This window comes from Staurois parvus, unplaced genomic scaffold (genome assembly GCF_062004578.1).
Source record: "Staurois parvus isolate SC_StPar_1 unplaced genomic scaffold, SC_StPar_1.0 ptg000225l, whole genome shotgun sequence".
Taxonomy (NCBI): domain Eukaryota; kingdom Metazoa; phylum Chordata; class Amphibia; order Anura; family Ranidae; genus Staurois; species Staurois parvus.
In genome coordinates, this window is record NW_028318021.1 from 690,987 (window position 1) to 710,322 (window position 19,336).

General features: G+C 40.6%; 1 protein-coding gene across 2 annotated transcripts in view; it reads left to right on the plus strand.

Annotated features, from left to right (window-relative positions):
- The window catches only part of LOC149460556 (ankyrin repeat- and BTB/POZ domain-containing protein 3-like), a 317,765-nt gene that overhangs the window by 285,963 nt on the left and 12,466 nt on the right, over positions 1-19,336 (plus strand). For both annotated transcript variants that reach the window (XM_089679466.1, XM_089679467.1), the window contains 6 exons: positions 3,862-3,963; positions 4,792-4,885; positions 6,920-7,055; positions 8,374-8,594; positions 14,190-14,368; positions 19,137-19,242. In XM_089679466.1, the coding sequence (XP_089535592.1) occupies positions 3,862-3,963; positions 4,792-4,885; positions 6,920-7,055; positions 8,374-8,594; positions 14,190-14,368; positions 19,137-19,242 (838 nt within the window). The remainder of the gene's footprint in view (positions 1-3,861; positions 3,964-4,791; positions 4,886-6,919; positions 7,056-8,373; positions 8,595-14,189; positions 14,369-19,136; positions 19,243-19,336) is intronic.

Consider the following 19,336-nt stretch of genomic DNA (forward strand, 5'->3'; position numbering starts at 1 on the left):
GTGTTCTTGATCTGGCCAACTGTTGTGAAGGGTGTTTTCTTCACCAGGGAAAGAATTCTGCGGTCATCCAGCACAGTTGTTTTCCGTTGTCTTTCGGGTCTTTTGGTGTTGCTGAGCTCACCGGTGCATTCCTTCTTTTTAAGAATGTTCCAAACAGTTGTTTTGGCCACGCCTAATGTTTTTGCTATCTCTCTTATGGGTTTGTTTGTTTTTTTTCAGCCTAATGATGGCTTGCTTCACTGATATTGACAGTTCTTTGGATCTCATCTTGAGAGTTGACAGCAACAGATTCCAAATGCAAATAGCACACTTGAAATGAACTCTGGACCTTTTATCTGCTCATTGTAATTGGGATAATGAGGGAATAACACACACCTGGCCATGGAACAGCTGAGAAGCCAATTGTCCCATTACTTTTGGTCCTTTAACAAGTGGGAGGCACATATGCAAACTGTTGTAATTCCTACACCGTTCACCTGATTTGAATGTATATACCCTCAAATTAAAGCTGACAGTCTGCAGTTAAAGGACATCTTGTTTGTTTCCTTTCAAATCCATTGTGGTGGTGTATAGAGCCACAAATGTTAGAATTGTGTCGATGTCCCAATATTTATGGACCTGACTGTATGTAAAAAATACCCTGTGTTAGCTTCCCATGTAAAAATTCTGATTCCATGCACTAAAAGTGAAATCAAACGATACCCCTATTTTTCAAAAATAGTCCATACAAATCCACTACTTAATGGGCCTGTCATTTATTTTTTATTAAAGTGGTTGCAGACCTCTAAAATGAACAAAACATATCCTTATATAGTGTATACTTGCTGATTCAGTCTAGAGCAGTGTTTCTCAAGCTTTTTCAGTCAAGGCACCCTTTAAAATGATGGACAGTCCCAAGGTACCCTTTAAAATGATGGACAGTCTTGAGGCACCCCTTTCTAAAATGTGAAAAACTATTCTAATAGTTTTATATAACGCATTCACACATGTAGGGCACCCAACGTTAGAGGTGATTTACTCCTTCAAAGCCAATACACTTTTGCACACTGGTACTGATTAGTATTCCAATGTTTCTCTTCTCCCTCACTGAGCTAATGTGACCCCAGCACTGATGGAGAGGGGCAGGGGAGGGTCAAACTAGGATGCTGTGCAGGCAGCTGACATCCTTATCAACTGATGATGTCATTGGTTGTCAGGACGCCAGTGGCTAGAAGGTCTTTATGGTGCACAATGAAAACCTGTGGCTTTGTGTAACTAGAAAGCCGACTTGTTCCACCCGCTGGCTTGTATACATGTTTTGGGCAATTTTTAGACATTTTGCCAAGGCAGCCCTGGAGAAATCTCAAGGCACCCTGGTTGAGAAAGGCTGGTCTAGAGCACTTAAGCCTTGTACACACTGTAACGACCTGAACTATAGAAAAAAAAAACTGACAGATCGCTGTGCTAACAGAAGCGGTGTTAGTACAGCAATGTCCCCCGCTGTACTATTGTGTTCTGACAGGGGAACTGCCCCCTTGCCAGAACACACCAATCAGCAGACTTTTTTTCTGTCATGGCCCTTCGACAGTCTGGCCTCTGTGGGACCGGCTGCTAAACACACGGGCCAAATGTCAGACAGTTTGTGTTGAACTGGCTGGTGCCACCCGATATTTGGCTCGTGTGTACTCAGCTTTAGTGTGGTTCACGCCTGCCCTCCCCTTCCTCTGTTATCTGCATGAGTCAGTTCTGTTTTCCCTAATACCCGGTAATCCTTGGAGACGTTCCCCCACTTAGTACACAGCAAGTAATTGACAGCCTCATGTGTGCATGTTTCCCAGTGAGGCTGTGTAGAGTGGGGTTTGTTCTTTTCCTCCACTCAGGTTTCAGCTTACACTCAGCTCTATGCTGTGCACTGTGTGACTTCAGATCCCACGCCCTTGCCTTCTGCAAGCCCAGAATAGCCATCTGATCAGTATACTTTAAAGAGCTTTGGAGGAGAAGGAGCTGCAGATAAAAATATATAGTTTATGTAGGAGGATTTAATTTATCATTGTTTTTCATCTGAGACCGACCACTTGAATGGGATTATGTAAGGGTTTATTATCACTTTAAATGATTTCTTACTATGCTTTTCTGCCTCTTTGTAATGTCCCCTGTGAGCTCCCAAACCTCTCCATTTGTTTTGAATGGGCAGTGCATGTCAGTTGTGGTCACGTGTACTACTCTATGCACACTACAAATCCCATAGTCAGGAGCGTGTAAAAGAAAGTGGTCACGTTCCTACATACAGTGTACAGGAGGCCGGATCATAGCAGCCCATAAAAAGGAATTTGGAGATTTGGAGGAGGCTGAGGGCAATAGAAGGTATTTTTCAGTTAGTAATACATACTTGAATAGAATTTTCTTTCTGTAAATCAATGTTTAACAATGTGTTAGTGTTCAGAATACCAAACTGAGGGGACACCTAGACATGTCTCTTTGCTGCTGCAGTTGAGTCTGTCCCTCCTCACCAGCCCTCTCCTCTGACCTAAGCCTTATTCAGTAAGTGATAGCTGGTAAAGGCGAAAGAAGAGCTAAAATGTAAAACAACTTTAAAATGTGGCCTTGCATACATTTTCTAAATCACAATGTTAATGCTTTTGTGATGGTTTTCTGTGCTGCTGCATGACCACAAAGCTCCAGCTCTATCTCCTTTCTTTTCAGCTGATGGGCATGAACACTCTCTCCCACTGACAACCCCTAGAGATATGGGTGCTGGCAAGTGACATCACTGCTCTATGCGATTTAGCCCTGTTGTTGGCCATTAACATTTACACAGATAAACTAGAGCTTTGCGGGCATGTGACCACATGAAAAATGTTTACAAAATGGCAATGAGGATGCAACGTTAAAGGCCCTTTCACACCTAACGCAGTGGGATGCATTTTGGACTGCACTCCAACTGCATAGACAGTCCAAAATCCAGGCTATCTTATGGGATTAGTTCACACCAGTGCAGGAAAATACAGCATGCTGCATTTTTTCGCACCTCAAACGGGCAAAAATGCATGCAAACGCACTGCAACGCATCACAGTGCACATAAAAACCCAAGGAAAGAAAGAAGAAGCAAGTGACCTTGCAGGTGAAATGCAGATAGAAAAGCACACATCAGCTGCATGTAAACACGCATCAACTAGATGTAAAATGTGCGTCAACTGCATGTAAAATGTGCCTCAACTGCATGTAAAACACACATCAAATGCATGCATAGGTACAAGGAAAAAATGCATAGTTACATGCAGTTTCTAGTGAGAATGGGCCCTTAAGTTGGTTTATTGCTTAGCCTTTCCTTTAAGCAAAGTGACCCACAGCAACTAGTCAGAATCCATCTTGTACTGGTGAGATTTAAGCAAAGTGTTTTGTAATTGATTGTTTTTGGTTGCCACACCTAATAAGAACTCTTTATTTGGTAAGGCTGTACATGTTGGAAGTCTTGTGTGACTTCAGTGGCTCTGAGAGCAGCATGAAAAAAAAGAAATAAGCTCCCTCTGTGCAGTGTGAGTAAAATGGGACTGCTCCAGAATACATCCTACACAGGAAAAGCAGGATATCTGTGGCTCAGACAGTGGCTATTGAATTGCTGGTTTTTATTTTTCTTTAGGTAGTAAATTGTTTACAGATAATATTTAATTGAGATCATAAAACAACAGCCTCAGTTCACAAACCTTTACATAAGGATAATAATCTTTACTTTTAGCAATGTGAGTGTGATTTTCAGATTGCATTGGACTCTGAAAACACAGTCACTTAAAAAAAAAAATAAGGATCCATATCCTGGTGTATTGGTTTATGTGTAAAGAAATGTTCATGCTTATGACTGACCTATTCACGTTTTATTCAAGGTCCCAAGCACGGCACATAAATTCCCATCTGTCCACCCAGAAACACGTCACTGGACTGCCCTGACATTTGCAGTCCTTCAAGGTCACATTCCTGTTGTACAGGTAATATTTCTCTGAATGGTGTCTGTATATAAAAAACAAGGTTTATTGCCCACAACAACCAATCCAAATTCAAAGGGGATGTATTTCCCTTAATTTGGAGAGCTGTGTCTATGTAACTGTGTCTAGAGACAGGAACTAAAGAAAAATTTCCCCAGGATCTTAACCATTCCCTACTGTATCCAAAACCTAAACAAAATTAGCTTTAGATAAACTCAAAGAAGAATATATAGAAAGTAGTGAATGTCACTTTTACAAAACATTCACTGGTGGTGGACCTAATCGCTGCCATTTGAAACATGCACCAGGAAGCTCCAGCTGCAGTAAATGTTTGATAAATTTTAGATTTGCTCCTTTAAAAGTATACCCCTTAGTATTGTACAGACTGTGTCTTTCTTTGTAGCAAAATTTGAAATGTTATTTCATTATTAGCCAAGTGCATTGGGGTTGATTTATTAAAACTGGAGAGTGCAAAATCTGGTGCAGCTGTGCATGGTAGCCAATCAGCTTCTAACTTCAGCTTGTTCATTTAAGCTTTGACAATAAAACCTGGAAGCTGATTGGTTTCTATGCAGAGCTCCACCAGATTTGCACTCTCCAGGTTTAGCAAATCAACCCCACTGTGTTGTTGTAGCACCAGGTAATCAAATTGACACTGCACTCCACTAAACTCCATAACATGTTTAGGAGAGACTTTTTCTTGGTACCTATGTAGCAGTTAATGGTTACATAAAACATCCAGGACAACAATCGTTAATTCCCGTCTATAATATAAGGCTATTTGCATTTATTTTCAATGTCTAACATGTACTGTATGTGTTTTACTCCTAGTTACTTTTAGATGCAGGTGCCAATGTAGAAGGATCTTTAGAAGCTGGGGAAGAAAATTACTCAGAAACTCCATTACAGTTGGCGGCTGCAGCAGGTTGGTTTTTTGAGTCTTGATAAGAAATATGTTATTTGTTCTAACGATATATACCAACAGACTTGGGAATTGGCCCTGCAGGATGTTGAGCATCTATAGTCTGAGCAAAAGCGACAGCTCCAGAATACACCTTACACAAGGAATGCAAGACATGCTTTGGTCAAACAGAGGCAATAGCATCTCTGTTTCCTATTTTATGTTAAGTTTTATATTGAACCAACTTGCATACAGACTTCAAGAATCAACCTAGCAGGATGTGGAACCTCTATAGGCTTCCTTCATTCTCTGCTGTAAAAGCTCTGGGTGCTTCTGTACTTATCCCACCAATAAGGGATAATTCACAGTGCCAGCACTGGGAGAATTACCACAATCCTCGTCATATTCAGAGACATACAGATTTTCAACACTGAAACAGTAGGCAAACAAGCTTTGGCATCCAAAAAAAAAATGTGTACCCAACTTCTATTGAGCAAAAGGCCATGGCTCTTTGTCTTTGCAGAATACAGACACGGGTAACTCTAACCCCAGAGATATGTACTGTGACTTTCTGTGCAGCCAAGGTGATAACATCATCTTTCTTGATGATGCTTGATCATTTAATTCCTGTATCTAAGTTATTGATCTGTTTTATTCAGTTGTATACTGCAAATTTCAAAATGCCTTTCAGGTTAAACACTTTAATCCCTTCCCATAATATCTAATATCCTTAACACCCCCTCTGCTTTTTCATGGTGACCAAACTTCCATAATTTTGCAGTTGCCACTGAAATAGAAGGTGAGTAGAAATCATGTAGTGGGGACACTGGTTCCAGTGAGAGTCTTTTAGAAGGGGAGTTTAAGTCAAACCAAGACTTTTAATTTCACAGGTATAAAAAGGAATGCTAGCGTGGCGCTACTACACGCAGTAGTAAGTGGCAAGTGTGTCATATTACTGACAGGCGTCGCACATGTCATGGACCAGTCCAGAGACAGTAAATCAAGATGGTGAACAACAGTGTTAGTGCGTGCATGGAACAGTGTGTGGTGATGAAGTTTCTTGTGAACGAAGGCTTAAAATCGTGAATATCTACAGAAGACTTCAAACATAGTACAGAGATGACACGCTCCACCGCAATAAGACATCTGAATGGTGTAAATGTTTAAAAGATAGCCGTACATCCATCAGTGACAATCCTGGCTGTGGTGGTTCCCAGTCCACAGCAGTCGGAATGAGGAATTGTGGACATTCAGCACGTGGAACACCTGATCCTGGATAATCAACATATAACTTGTCGTGAAACTGCACAAGAGGCGAATCTTCCTTGGGAACGGTGAACACAATGATGATTAAGTTAAGCAGGCTGTCCTAGGATGGTTCAGGCATACCGACAAATCTTTTTATTCTGGCTGTGGTGGTTCCCAGTCCACAGCAGTCGGAATGAGGAATTGTGGACATTCGGCATGTGGAACACCTGATCCTGGATAATCGACATATAACTTGTCGTGAAACTGCACAAGAGGCGAATCTTTCTGTGGGAACGGTGAACACAATGATGATGAAGTGAAGCAGGCCGTTCTAGGATGGTTCAGGCATACCGACAAATCTTTTTATTCTGAAGCTTTCCAGGCATTGGTTAAACGCTGGGATCAGTGTATAAATGTAGCAGGAGAGTATGTCAAAAAATAAATGTAGTTTCCACTCCTTAAAATTTTTCTTTTATTGTATAAACTCAAAAGTCCTGGTTTGGCTTGAGTGTCCTTACTCTGGAGAGATTTCCTCTGAATTCCTGTTTTGTCTTTTGGGAAGGAAATTGGTGGAAAATGTCTCCAATGATACAGACAGCAAACAAATCTGACCTGTGTTTTACCATTCCCTACTCTATTTAAAATAAAACGAAAAAAGTTTTGGTTAGAGATATACATATTGATTTTAAATATTGCACTAAATGCTGGTTTTGGTATTTTATCTTTCAATGAGCTCTTCGCTTATATGTTTTTTTTCGTTGGAGTTCTGCTTTAAGCATCTAACATTTTTCCAAATCCCATTAACTACAGGAAACTTTGAGCTTGTAAGTTTGCTGCTGGAACGAGGAGGCGATCCGATGATAGGAACTATGTACAGAAATGGCATTTCTTCAGCCCCTCAAGGAGACATGAACTCTTTTAGCCAGGCTGCTGCACATGGGCACAGGTAAATGCATTGAGAGTCTCCTAATAATGTTTTTCTCTTTGTTTTGTTTTTTTAAACATTTTAAAAAGTTTCAGCATCACTTACACTATGGCCACATGTATGTGCACACACCTCCAGGTTATTGAGCCCTGGTGTGTGTGGAATATGTGAGATATCTAAACTAGTCCTTTTATTCTCATTTAAGCAAATCATCGACTCCAAAATGTATCCAAAAAATGCCTTTACTACATGAAGATATTTATTCTATTTGGATATTTGATACAATGTGTGGCTAGCCCTCTATGTGTCATAACTGGGACAATAAAAATGCTCAGCTCCTGTAATGCAGTGCCAGCTTCCCCTGCTGTGCTTCCGTATGAGCTGTGTTATTAAACTCCATAGTTTGTGAGGGAGCCCATCACTGGAATGTCAAGACCCAACTAAGCATTTCCCAAGATTTTGCTTGCTTTTGCAGCTGCTGCTTGGCATTGAGTACTATGACCTGCACCTGCTTAGTTATTATAATTATTTATTCAGCTATGACATATTTTACAGGGTTTTAAAGACTACGTAGACACATCGGTACCTGCCACTAAAAGGAAATGTTCTGTATGCACATGTTAGCCAACGTTTACAGTATTGTATGCCGGGAACATGCACACAATCCCACACATTCCCAACACACGAGAGAAAAGTGCTGCTGTTTAGCAGGTGTGCGGGGATGCCATTAATTTTTAATGGCACCCCCATGCATCAGCAAACCACCTGTGTGTTTTGACGCAGGTCCAGGACTTCTTTCCTTGTGTTTCTGTGGGTAGAGCAGTCCATTAAAATGAATGGGCTGCCCTGCCCACATAATACAGCCCACCTGCAGTGTGAACCAGGCCTTAGGCATATTTTATATAAAACATTGGTTTTGTTTGTAACTACATCAGATATAGCACAGTCAGGGCTTTTCCTAACTCACTGCACAAGCAGCACGCCTTAAAGCTGCAGTTTAACCTGCCTATGTGTGGCTTTCCTTGATTCCTCCTCCACAATCATACATACAAATACACAATAGGGACAGCTCTGGAAAACAATTAACCTACCAGTGCGTTTTGGATTATAGGAGGAAATCAGAACTTCTGGTAGAACCCCTCACAAACATGGAGATTGTCTTCTGGTGAGGATATTTGGTTTTAGATAGTACTTGCTCAGGATTTTTCCTCAATTCTATCTGCACATTAGCTCATATAACCTTGGTTTTTCTCATCTCCATTGGGAAACATGGGAGTTAACATTATGCATGGGAGGACCTGTCATCTTGCATTCAGCATGTCCTTGATTTACTTTTCAGGAATGTATTTCGTAAGCTGCTTTCCCAGCCTGAAAAGGAGAAGAGTGATATCTTATCTCTGGAGGAGATTCTAGCGGAAGGATCGGATTTGGCTGAGACAGCAAACACTCCATTGTGTCCAAGCCGGAACAGCAAAGCCAAGCTGAAGGCCCTGAAGGAGGCCATGTACCACAGTGCGGAACATGGATATGTGGACGTAACCATTGATATCAGGAGTTTGGGTTGGTATATTGTCTGATTTGCATTAGCAGTGTGATAAGTGTGTGTAAGCAGTTTTACTTAAATTTTAGGTTTTAACATATTCTTTTATTTCTTTTTTTATTCATAGCCTCCTTCTTGTCCTCTTTTTCACTCTATGCTTTGCTGGCTTTCTGACCTCACTAATTTTTCCAGGTTTTGCTGTTTGCCAATAGATGTAGATCTGTGTAGTCTCATTCATGGATCAACTGCCTTTTATTACAATTGTACACTCTCTCCTGGTTTTGCAGTGGCAGCGCAGCTGTTTGCACTGAGCACACCAGCGGCAGAAGGCCTGGGGCCTAAAGTCGAACTTACGGCAGATATAAAATACCTAATTTAATGCAGCTCTGTATTTAATAATACATTATTAAGTGAATTTTTATAAATGCAAGCAGTGTAAGTACCTGAATTTGGCTTGGCATCAGCCTCTGAAAACCCCCAGTACAGTGGAGCTCAGACTGGGAGAGTGAGGAGCAACACAAAGAGCCAGTCAGTTGTGTTGCAGTGCAGGGAGTCTGCTTCTTATCCTTTCACTGTCCGGTGATGGGCTGGCAGAGGGACAGGACCTGCAGCAGAACAAAATAAGATCTCCTACCCTTCCAGACCAAAACCAGATCCCCTGCCCTACCAGACAAGGCTGTTCTGTGTAGCAGAACTGTATAAATCTCAGGGCTGCACAGTCAGAAATATAAAGTTTTTGGCAGGCAAATCATGGAGCAATGGTTGCCATTGCCAACCTGTCCTTTTGAAAATACTAGCTGTCATGCTGATGCAACAGTTTCAATACTTTCGTAGGCACCGATTTGAAACAATACTGCTGATCAGGAGCTGACTTGTATTCAGGATGGCTATTTTGCATGCTTGTTCCAGGGGCAGTACCTAGAAGACGTTGTCATCAGAGGCAACGAGGGAGCTAGGAACTAGAAAGGAGCAAGCCATTAGAGTCCCTGATTTTTTTGTTCCTATATATTTAGGTCCACTGCCAGCCAGAGGCTGTCATAGAGCAGTGTCACTGGCATTAAGGTACGAGAGTGGAGTTTTAACCCATTAAGCTCCATCCCCATCCACAAATTGACAATGTTTTAAGACACTCCCACATTTAATAAACACTCCCCTTCATTAATTAACAAATTGGGCACTGCCATACTAAAATCAGGACATCAGGTAGGTAAAATTAGTATGTAATATGATGCTCAAAAAACACCTTCAAAGGATTTTTAGTAGTTAAATCCCTCCTTCTTCTTTGTATAACTTCAACATAAGAGCTATTGCACTTAACTGAACATAGAGTGCGATTCCACTTTAGCACACTGACTTTACACCTGCTTTATACTTGTTATGTGTTTCCATTCTCATAGCTTGACTTAAAAGAGAGGTACGGGTTTAAAAAAAAAATCATTCTCATGTAGGTGGATGCAGAATCAATCTGATCTGGCTCTAAGAATTGAGTGATTTCCACTCTGCTTTGATCAGCACCGTCTCTCTGCTGTGCCCTTCCAGTGCTCACCAGTGCCAAGCTGTGGGGGGGAGGGAGCAGCTAGCTCACTCTCCCAGCGCCGCATCTGAGAGGCTAAGCTAGCTGCCAGTCCAGGTATCTGGGCAAAACCTGACCATATTGTGGGAATCTTTCCAGAGCTTGGACTGTCTTTGAGACATCAGCCGACAGCAGGCTTTTGCCCGCTGTCAGCTGAATATGGGTCAAAGGAGTGCAGAGAGGCTGGGGAGTTAAGTTTACCATAATTACCTTTGCCTGTACTGTGCTGGGAGATTTCATTATCAGTTAACTAGATAAAGCACACTGCCTGTCCCTACAAAGAGCTTAAAGCCTAGTACACACAGGCCGAATGTTGGGCGACATCAACTGGTTCAATAGAAACCTGCTGACATTCTGCCCATGTGTAGGGCAGCCGGTCCAACAGAAGCCGGCCAAGCAGGATCGAAAATAGTTTGCCAGTCGGAAAAAAAAAAAAAAGTCACTCATTCTGTCCCCTAATTACACATTTCAAACTATTCTGAACAACAAAATTGTCTATAGCATCCTATGTATACTAAAGCCTAGTGCACACGATGAGAGTATCGGATGAATGATCGTCTTTTTTTTTTGCATGCTAGTCTCATATCGAACATAATTCAGAAGTGATGTAATGTATCGTATTGCAGTGTATTCTTTTGTTTCTGACCGTGCATAGTTTTGGTCTTCTGATTTTTTAGCAACAAATACTGTACTGATTAAATGAAAATCGTTAATTCTGTTATCATACAAGAAACATATTCCTGCTTGTCCCTTCGGATATTTTTGCTTGAGCTGTTGTGATCAACTCTTGAAAGCTGTGTTCTAACGATCAGATTATTGTTCGGTCACTCCGAAAGCTGTATTTTACATCAGATATTCTCATTGTCTGTATGAAGCTTAAGCCTGCTCTGAAAAAACAGCTAGGGAGATAAATCTAATTTATGTTATCATTTTATGTTGTGTGAAAGGCACATGTATGTAGCAGGCGTTTCTCAATTTTGACAGCAAAAGCGGAAAAAACACTTTAAGCAGTGATCTAAAGGTACATTGAGCTTACCTGTTAACACTCTCATTAACATTGTTTTATTCAGTCTGGTTACTATAGGCAATGCAGACTTATTTCTTTCATGCAATTCATCAGGCAGCAGTTTTCATTAAAATCTATGTGTGTTCCTGTCTTTCATTTCCTGCCTTCTTAAAGTATCATAAAGTTATTAGATTTCAATAACATGCTCCTGTGAGCGTCAACTATACCCCTTCTGGCAATAAATGAGCCGTTCACTTCATTTGCTGCTGGGGGACCGTGCATACCAGCGGTGCACACAGGGAAGTATGCCAGTGGCTTTTTGGTTTTCTTCACTTTTTAGGGTCCATTTATTAAGCTTACTTTTGCATAATTCATCACTAAGAAAAAATGGAATGATAGACAAACGGCACTTGACTAGTTGGTTGTTTAAAATGTAAATTGTATATTCTGAGGATGGATGCAGGGTCTGTTCAAAGGTAATTTTAGTGACTACATACAGAGCACACACAAAAATATATATATATAAAAACTTGATTAACAATTATTAAATAATATATAAAATAATGTCCAAATAAAAGTGCAAAAATAAAAGTCCCAATCCAAAAAATGAAGATATCTTAAATCCAATGTGCTCCAAAATGAAAAATGAAATTAAAAAAAGTGCCGTATGCAAAAAAGTTCAGTGTATTAACACCATCCGTGATAACTAACATATACTGCACTCACCAAATATAATGGATTCTCAATGATTAAGAGTCAAATACTCTTTGTGGATATTATATATCCTTCCAATAGGGATTTCCACTGCTCAGAAGAATGCTCCAATAGAAGGATTTCCCACACAATTCGATATTGTCAAAAGAATTTAATTTCTAAAAACACATGTATAAACAATAAGAAACGCCTTGGGTCAATTACATATAACTATCAAATCACTTTCTGCCAATGAAGATTTCCCATAGTGTGTGAACTGGCAGCTCAGATGGATACAGACACAGTAAAGATGGCTCTGGAACGCAGCATCCAGCGTGCGTTCCGCTCCCCAGAAATTACGTCATGGCATAGCAAAGATAAAACAGAAGTTACGTCGCCACGTTTAGCCCCTCCTCCAGGGCGTTATCAACATTAGCTTGTTTAATTAAACTTTGAGAAATAAAAACTGGAAGCTGATTGGTTTCTATACAGAGCTGCACCAGATTTTGCATGCGCCACTTTTAGTAAATTACCCCCAATGTTTAAGTCCACAACAGAAAGTTAGGAGCTGAATGCATTTCTGGCAGATAAGGCATTTTCTATATTTACAGAGACATTAAGGGATAAAATACTGCATGTTTTTTTGTAATTAACTTTAAACAGGCAAGAGGAAGGTTTAGCTTTACATGTTGTAGACCTGATTGGTACATTTTAATTTTCTAAAATAATCTAAGGGCATTTTTACATTGTGGTAACGTGTGTAAAAAAGGCACGTCTTCAAACATGTTACAGCAACACACAGCCCAACACATGCATAGGTGCATTGCCATTTCATTTCGCACTATTGCATACACATGTAAATACTCTGTGCGCTGTGTTGTCAGAAATAGTGCAGATGCATTTTTTTCGTGTCCTTCTAAAAAATACCCTTGCCATCATTGCAGCATGCTGTTGCTCTAAAAAAGACATGTGCTCCAAAAATATTTCTCAAGAATTCCTAAAAACACCTTTAAATATTTCTATATGAAGAAAATGTCGATGTGACCGTCTGCGCCTTTGTGGTGTGTAATGAAGCGTTACGATATAATTTAATTCCACTAACAGAGTTACATTTATAGTTGAAAATCCCTGTGCTCCATGTAAATTGCTTTTCCGTACAATCTACAAACCCTTGTAATTGAAGACTTCAGAATTAAAATAAAAAATGGACCGATGTCACAGGTGTTTAAATCGGTTCCCTGCTGTGCTTAAATGGAACTTCCTGTGAGATGATCTAACACTAAATTCAAATGATGAGACCTGTGGAGAGAACAGAGGAGGCGGAGGATATTAGACTCCTGTCGTGAGATATATATGTATTTTTAAATAAACTGTTCCTAAGCAAAATATGCTGGCTGTTATGTTGAGCACTGGCTTCAATGCCCCCTGAGTACCTGGTCTGGAATAGGTTGGCAGATCTGGCAAGTCAGTATAAAGTCAGAAGTCTTTATTTGTGCACACATATGACTTAAAATTGCTGGACACCTGACCATTTAAATGGAGTTAGCCTCCCTTCCATTTGCAGCTATAACATCCTCCACTGTTTTGGGAAGGCCTCCCACAAGATTGGCTGGTTGCCACACTGACTCGATGGCTTCAATGTAGAACACAGCTGGATATGTCCAAAAGTTTGTGGACACCAGACTTTACCATCTACTACATGTTCCAAAGTATTTAAACAGCCCTTCAAATTATTGAGTTGAGGTGTTTCCAGGGAAAGGTTTTATGTGCGCGTCCAACCTTGTAGCAACAGTTTAAAGAAGGCCATTTTCTGTTCCAGCAATACTGTGTCTCTGTGCTCAAAGACAGCTCCATAAAGACATAGATTGATGGGTTCTATGTGGAGGAACTTAATTGGTCTGCAAAGAGCCCTGACTGCTACCCTACTAAACACCTTTGAGTCCTCATATTCCTTCTGTACTGAAATGCATTGTAATTGTACTGTCTCTCGTTATATTGTAAAGCGCTGCGCAAACTTGGTGCTATATAAATCCTGTATAATAATAATAATTGTAATGTGAATTGTGAGCTAGGTCTCCTCGCCCAACATCAGTACCTAACCTCACAAAATTTTTTGGCAAAATGGGCATGCATTCCCACAGACACACTCCACAATCTTGTACAGCCTTCCTATAAAAGTGGAGTCTATTATAGCTGAAAGGGGGAGGGCTAGCTCCATATTAATACCAATGGTTCTAGAATGGGATGTCCAACAAGTGCATATAGGGTATTTAGGTGTCCACAAAGCTTACAATATGGATAAACAGTTTCTTAGTCAGTCATAGATGTATTTGTTGCTTTCAGGTGTCCCTTGGACTCTTCACACATGGCTGGAATCTCTACGCATTTCTTTCCACCAGCACAGACGTCCACTAATTCAGTGTTTGCTTAAAGAGTTCAAGTCTATTCAGGAGGAGGAATACACAGAAGAACTAGTGACACAAGGGCTGCCTCTCATGTTTGAGATATTAAAAGCTAGCAAGGTAGGTAGAGTTGATGCCATTCCTAGTTGTATGTTACCCAAATGATCATTCTTCCTTTCTCTATCCTTTCTTTTCACCATCCCCCTCTCTTTTCCACTAGCCTTCTAGCTTTCCCTCTTCATAGGGTTGCAGTATAATTGTGTATGTCATTTTAACTGTGCTTATCTGTAATGTACTAGGAGAAATATGAAAGCTGCCGATGCAGACCCTTGTTTAGCCTAGTGGTGCAGGGATAAGATGTCTTACTTATCATACCCCTCTCTCCGGCACTGTTCTCCTCTGCAGGTGACCCTCAGGGGCATCACTTACAGTGCAGGGCTATTAATTTTGCATTGTAGGTGAGGAGGCAAACATGCGACCAAGCCCAAAACTGCCTTAGAGGAGGCTAAGTGGGACTGGTACACAGCTGGAGGGACCCTGCTGGAACAAGGAATAAGGTAAGCATTACACCTTATCCCTGCGCCACTAGACCAAAAATTTTACTAGCAATGCAGGGGAAACACCCACTGCAAAGGTGAATTTTCTTTAAAGCGGTTGTAAACTTTAGACATGAAATCTGAACAAGGCATATCACTCTATAGTGTTTACTTGCCTCTCTCCAGAGAACTAAGTGTCATTTCTCTCTGCTGTATAGTTCTTCTGGTATCAGCATGAGTCACTTCTGACAAGTTTTCCTGACACCAAGAGCTAAAAAGGTGACGGGAGGGAGCTCCAGCTGATTGACAGCCTCATCTCTGTGTCCTGTGCGCTGTGTGAAGGGGGGAGTGTCTCTTCCCTCCAATCAGATCTCAGAACTCTTGTACAGTGTGTAACTACAGCTCCCCACCCAATGCTTTGTGAGGCTGTGAAAAATCCTTTTCATCTCTGAGTTTTACAAGGATGTACAGGACAAATGGCTGCAGATAGACTGGTACAACGTATGTAGGAGGATTTGTTTCATTTCTGTGTATCACCTGAGGCTAGTCACTTCACTTGGTATAGGTAAGGGTTTACAACCACTTTAATGCCTCTACTTCCCAGCAGCACATACTGCCTTTCCTTGGTGCTCTGGTAATGTGTCACTGCCAGTATTGGTGATTGACACAGCGCTTCCAAATGAAGGTGTGGGGAGAGTCCTCAGCACTGTGTACGTTCCAACAAGAGTGAGGGCAGCTCAGGCTGCACTATAATGCTGTGGCTTTTTCAGTATAATTAAAGTAATAACAGGTGTGTGCGCTTAAGGACTTTCAAGGGTAACATCCAATGTGCCCATCCAAGGGTGGTGTCCAACGTGCCCATCCAAGGGTGTCACAAGTTATCATTTATAATATTGACTGTCAGTTAAAGAAATAGTTAACAGTTCGCGCCTGTAACTGATTACCATGCAGTTGATTAAAGGTGGAGTGATATGCTAATTTACTAATGTGCAAACCAACAGCACTGGGACCTTCATTAGCATGATATGCCTGTGAACCAGCAAACAACACCAGCTGCACCAGTCCACAGTCCTACCCAGTATTATGTAAACTACAGAGCTGCTTCAGCTTCTGATTTCATTTTCAGTTCCATATTCACACAAACCGGTGACCAAAAAGAAAAAAACATTTCATGAAATTATGAAATTATTTAAATCAATATGCTATCACTGGAGTCTAACTTGCAGCCACAGGGCCACTAGTTAAACACTTTTATCCTGAATTATACTTAATATAACCTAAAGAGACCCTGTCACCAACCTAATAAAAATTAAAGGAAACGGCTATGGAAAATAAAGTATTGTAAATGTTTACTTGCACTGCTATTATTTTCCAAAAATATTGTTTATTCATTTGCACTTTCTAGAAAATATGTCTAGTCTGGTCCTTTACACAGCCCCCTCCCGTCTTTCATGTCATAGCCCTCTCCCCTTCTGGGAGTGTCTGAATAATGTCTGTGCTGGCCCAGCTCGTTCACCCCTTCCTTCACCTTCCTACATAATGTTTTAAGTAGCCGCTGTGGGAGGGGCAAAGAGGAACACTATAGATTGTGACTTGAGAGACAGCTGCTGGGGCTACTGACAGACCCCAGGATGGTGACACCCAGCAATAGGTTTAAGGCTTTTGGACGTCTAAACAAGGGAGGCTTTCACAGGTAGATAACATGGATAAAATATATTCAATGTACATATAATCTCATTTTGTCATAATGGATGGTCTGGCAACAGATAAAGATATCTACAAACCTGGATGCTGGACTGTATTTGGTATGATTAGGATTCAGTAAGGTAGGTATTTCAAACACACAATTTTGCCGAGAACAGTACTTTTTTTAAAATTTCTTTATTGTGAAAATCCACTTCTATTAAACATTATGCATTTTCACCTCTCCCAGCAGCCTATGAAAAAATGATAATATGATACCAAAGATAAATCCTGTTTCAGCAACATGGTCTGGCTCTGGGCTTGCATTGATCTTGGCTATGTAAAAACTGTTCCTGGTCACCACAAGAAAGTGCTGTTGGGTCAGTTTTTTCACAGCACAGCTGGGTATACTCCGAGACCAGAGGATGTGGGCTGTATTGCCGGACACAGGACTTTATGGGGTCTATGTGTAAAATGTTTGCTGTACAAATGTACTATTTACATCAAAGGAAGGAAATGTTGATATAGGGTCAGTTGTATATCGTTTTTAACATTAATACATTTTAAAGTGTATGTATGTTGTTGCTTTTTTTTATCTAAAATCTTTGTTTTAGAAATAAATATCCAATAAAGGGTAACCATATTGTCACAACGTATAATAGGTTTGCTAAAGTGAGTGCACAGCATAGTTTATAGCTTTTAGACTGTCTCTCTCTATTTGAAACTTGGTATAAAGCCAGCTAAACAGGTAGGAAGTGAAAGAGAAGGGGGAATGACTCACTGCTCTGCCATTCAGTTGTGTGGGTAAATTGAGGTTGAGCTATTGTGCTCTGTAAACAGACTTTTTCTTATCAAGGCAGGGAAAGACAACCTGAAAATCATGTGAAATGGAGCCTACATCAACATATGCTGATGAAAATATAACATCTACATATGCAACATAAATAGTTCTATGACTAAAGAGAGAAAAGTATTTTTACAAATACATTTTCAGATCTGATCATAATAAATTAAATATGACAAATACAACATTCTCTTTAAGCAGAGCCTATTCGTAAAAATACCTAAACACTGTAAGAGGCTAGTATTTCCATTTAATTAATTAATATTCTCAGCCAAGATGTTCTTGTATCGTCGGTGTCTTCTCCTTCCTGCAATCATCTCATTACAGGCCTTCGGGGAAGGCACTTGCCTTTTCATTCTAGGTTTCCCAAAGTTCACATCACAGCTGCGGTTTTAAAGGCAATTTCCAACTTTATCTTTGGCAGTTATCCCAGTGCTGAGCCTGGTGGGGCTTTTTATTCTTTCCCTCATTTCATCCGGGTCTACTGAGGGAACAAAAAAGCTTAATCTGCTCAGAAGAAAACAAGTTTTCTAGTGCAGCTTCCTAGTTGCGGTCCTTTAGACTTCCAATGCCTTGCCGAGATCCAGATTGTTTTTAATTACAAGTGCTGCCACGGTAGCAGAGAGAGGTGCTCTGGAGTGAAATTTAATCAGTTTTACCACTGCTAACAATGAGAGTTACACGAGAGAGTCTTCTGCCGCTGAAAAGGAGTTTACATTTGGGCGGCTTGTGGTGCTCCAGCTATTTCTTTACTTTAGTGAGTCTGAAAACATATCAAAAGTTTACTTATGTTTCAGCATCAGCTTGAGTGACCTTCGCTTTTTTTTAAATTTCAGTTTTCAACTCGTAACAGAACGTGTCCTGGTTCAGAATCTGATATTGTGCATACCAGAGTTTCACCATAACAGCCATTCACCAGCATTTTCAGGTTTTAGCATTTTCAGGAGCCCCTACCAACAATTCCTTTGTTGTTAGATTCAAAAGGTCAACACATTTGATTTCCATCCTTATTTACTCAAGATGCAAATTCGCACTTTCCTAAAGTTGGGGCAACTTTTGCCATAATATATGTACACACATACCTGTCAAAGTTCCCACCTCTAGCGGTAATAGGCCAGGGCTTCAATTTCCGCTATGTCTGACAACAACACCATCTTACGTACTGGTTCTTCTATGTCCTGCAATGGTTCTCTTCAGCCATTGATGCTCTAGGAATGAAGCTTCCCATCACAGATTAATAGCCCATATACAATTTTATTTCAGTAGAGAGATCAAATATCAAAATGGGAAGCCAAAGCATTTCAGGGATTCAAAAATGTCCCCTTCATCAGGACTTAAAACGGAAATACTGAATTGAGGGTAAACATTTAATGGTATTTGTACCAGTGTGATATCAGGTGGCAGCTCACCTGCTTAGTGGTCCTTGGTTGAAATCCCAACCAGTTATGCAGTAAGAGCATACATATCAGTGTGCTTCCAATCACAGCACCTGTGATTCTTTTCAGAATATTGACTTTTAGCTGAAATTGAGAGGTGTGATCAGCACACCTTCATAGGGAGTGAGGTGTGCTTTTCTAATTGGGGATGATTGGGGAATGTCAGATCTCTCAGCTTTCATTAGAAGTGAACATGTTCCCATAGCATGGCCTGGGCTCATATGGAGCATCTTTGCACTGTAAATCAGTTGTGTCCAGCAGTAGAAATTCAGAAGTTTGGGTACCATCTGTTTATCACCAACTCTATAGCAGACAGCTGCATGAAGCTTTTAGTAATTCTTGCCTAGACACATTCAAAAAGGTAACCTTTTATTTTTTTATGATTCCAGAACGAGGTGATCAGTCAGCAGCTAGCTGTCATCTTCAGTCAGTGCTATGGACCATACCCTATCCCAAAGCTGATAGAGATAAAGCGCAAACAGACATCAAGGCTGGGTAAGTGGTTGAACATATCACAAGTAAAATGACTGTCTGTTAAACAAAAGCGTGTAGGCACTTGGAGGTGCTGATTCCTGCATCAGCTGTCAAT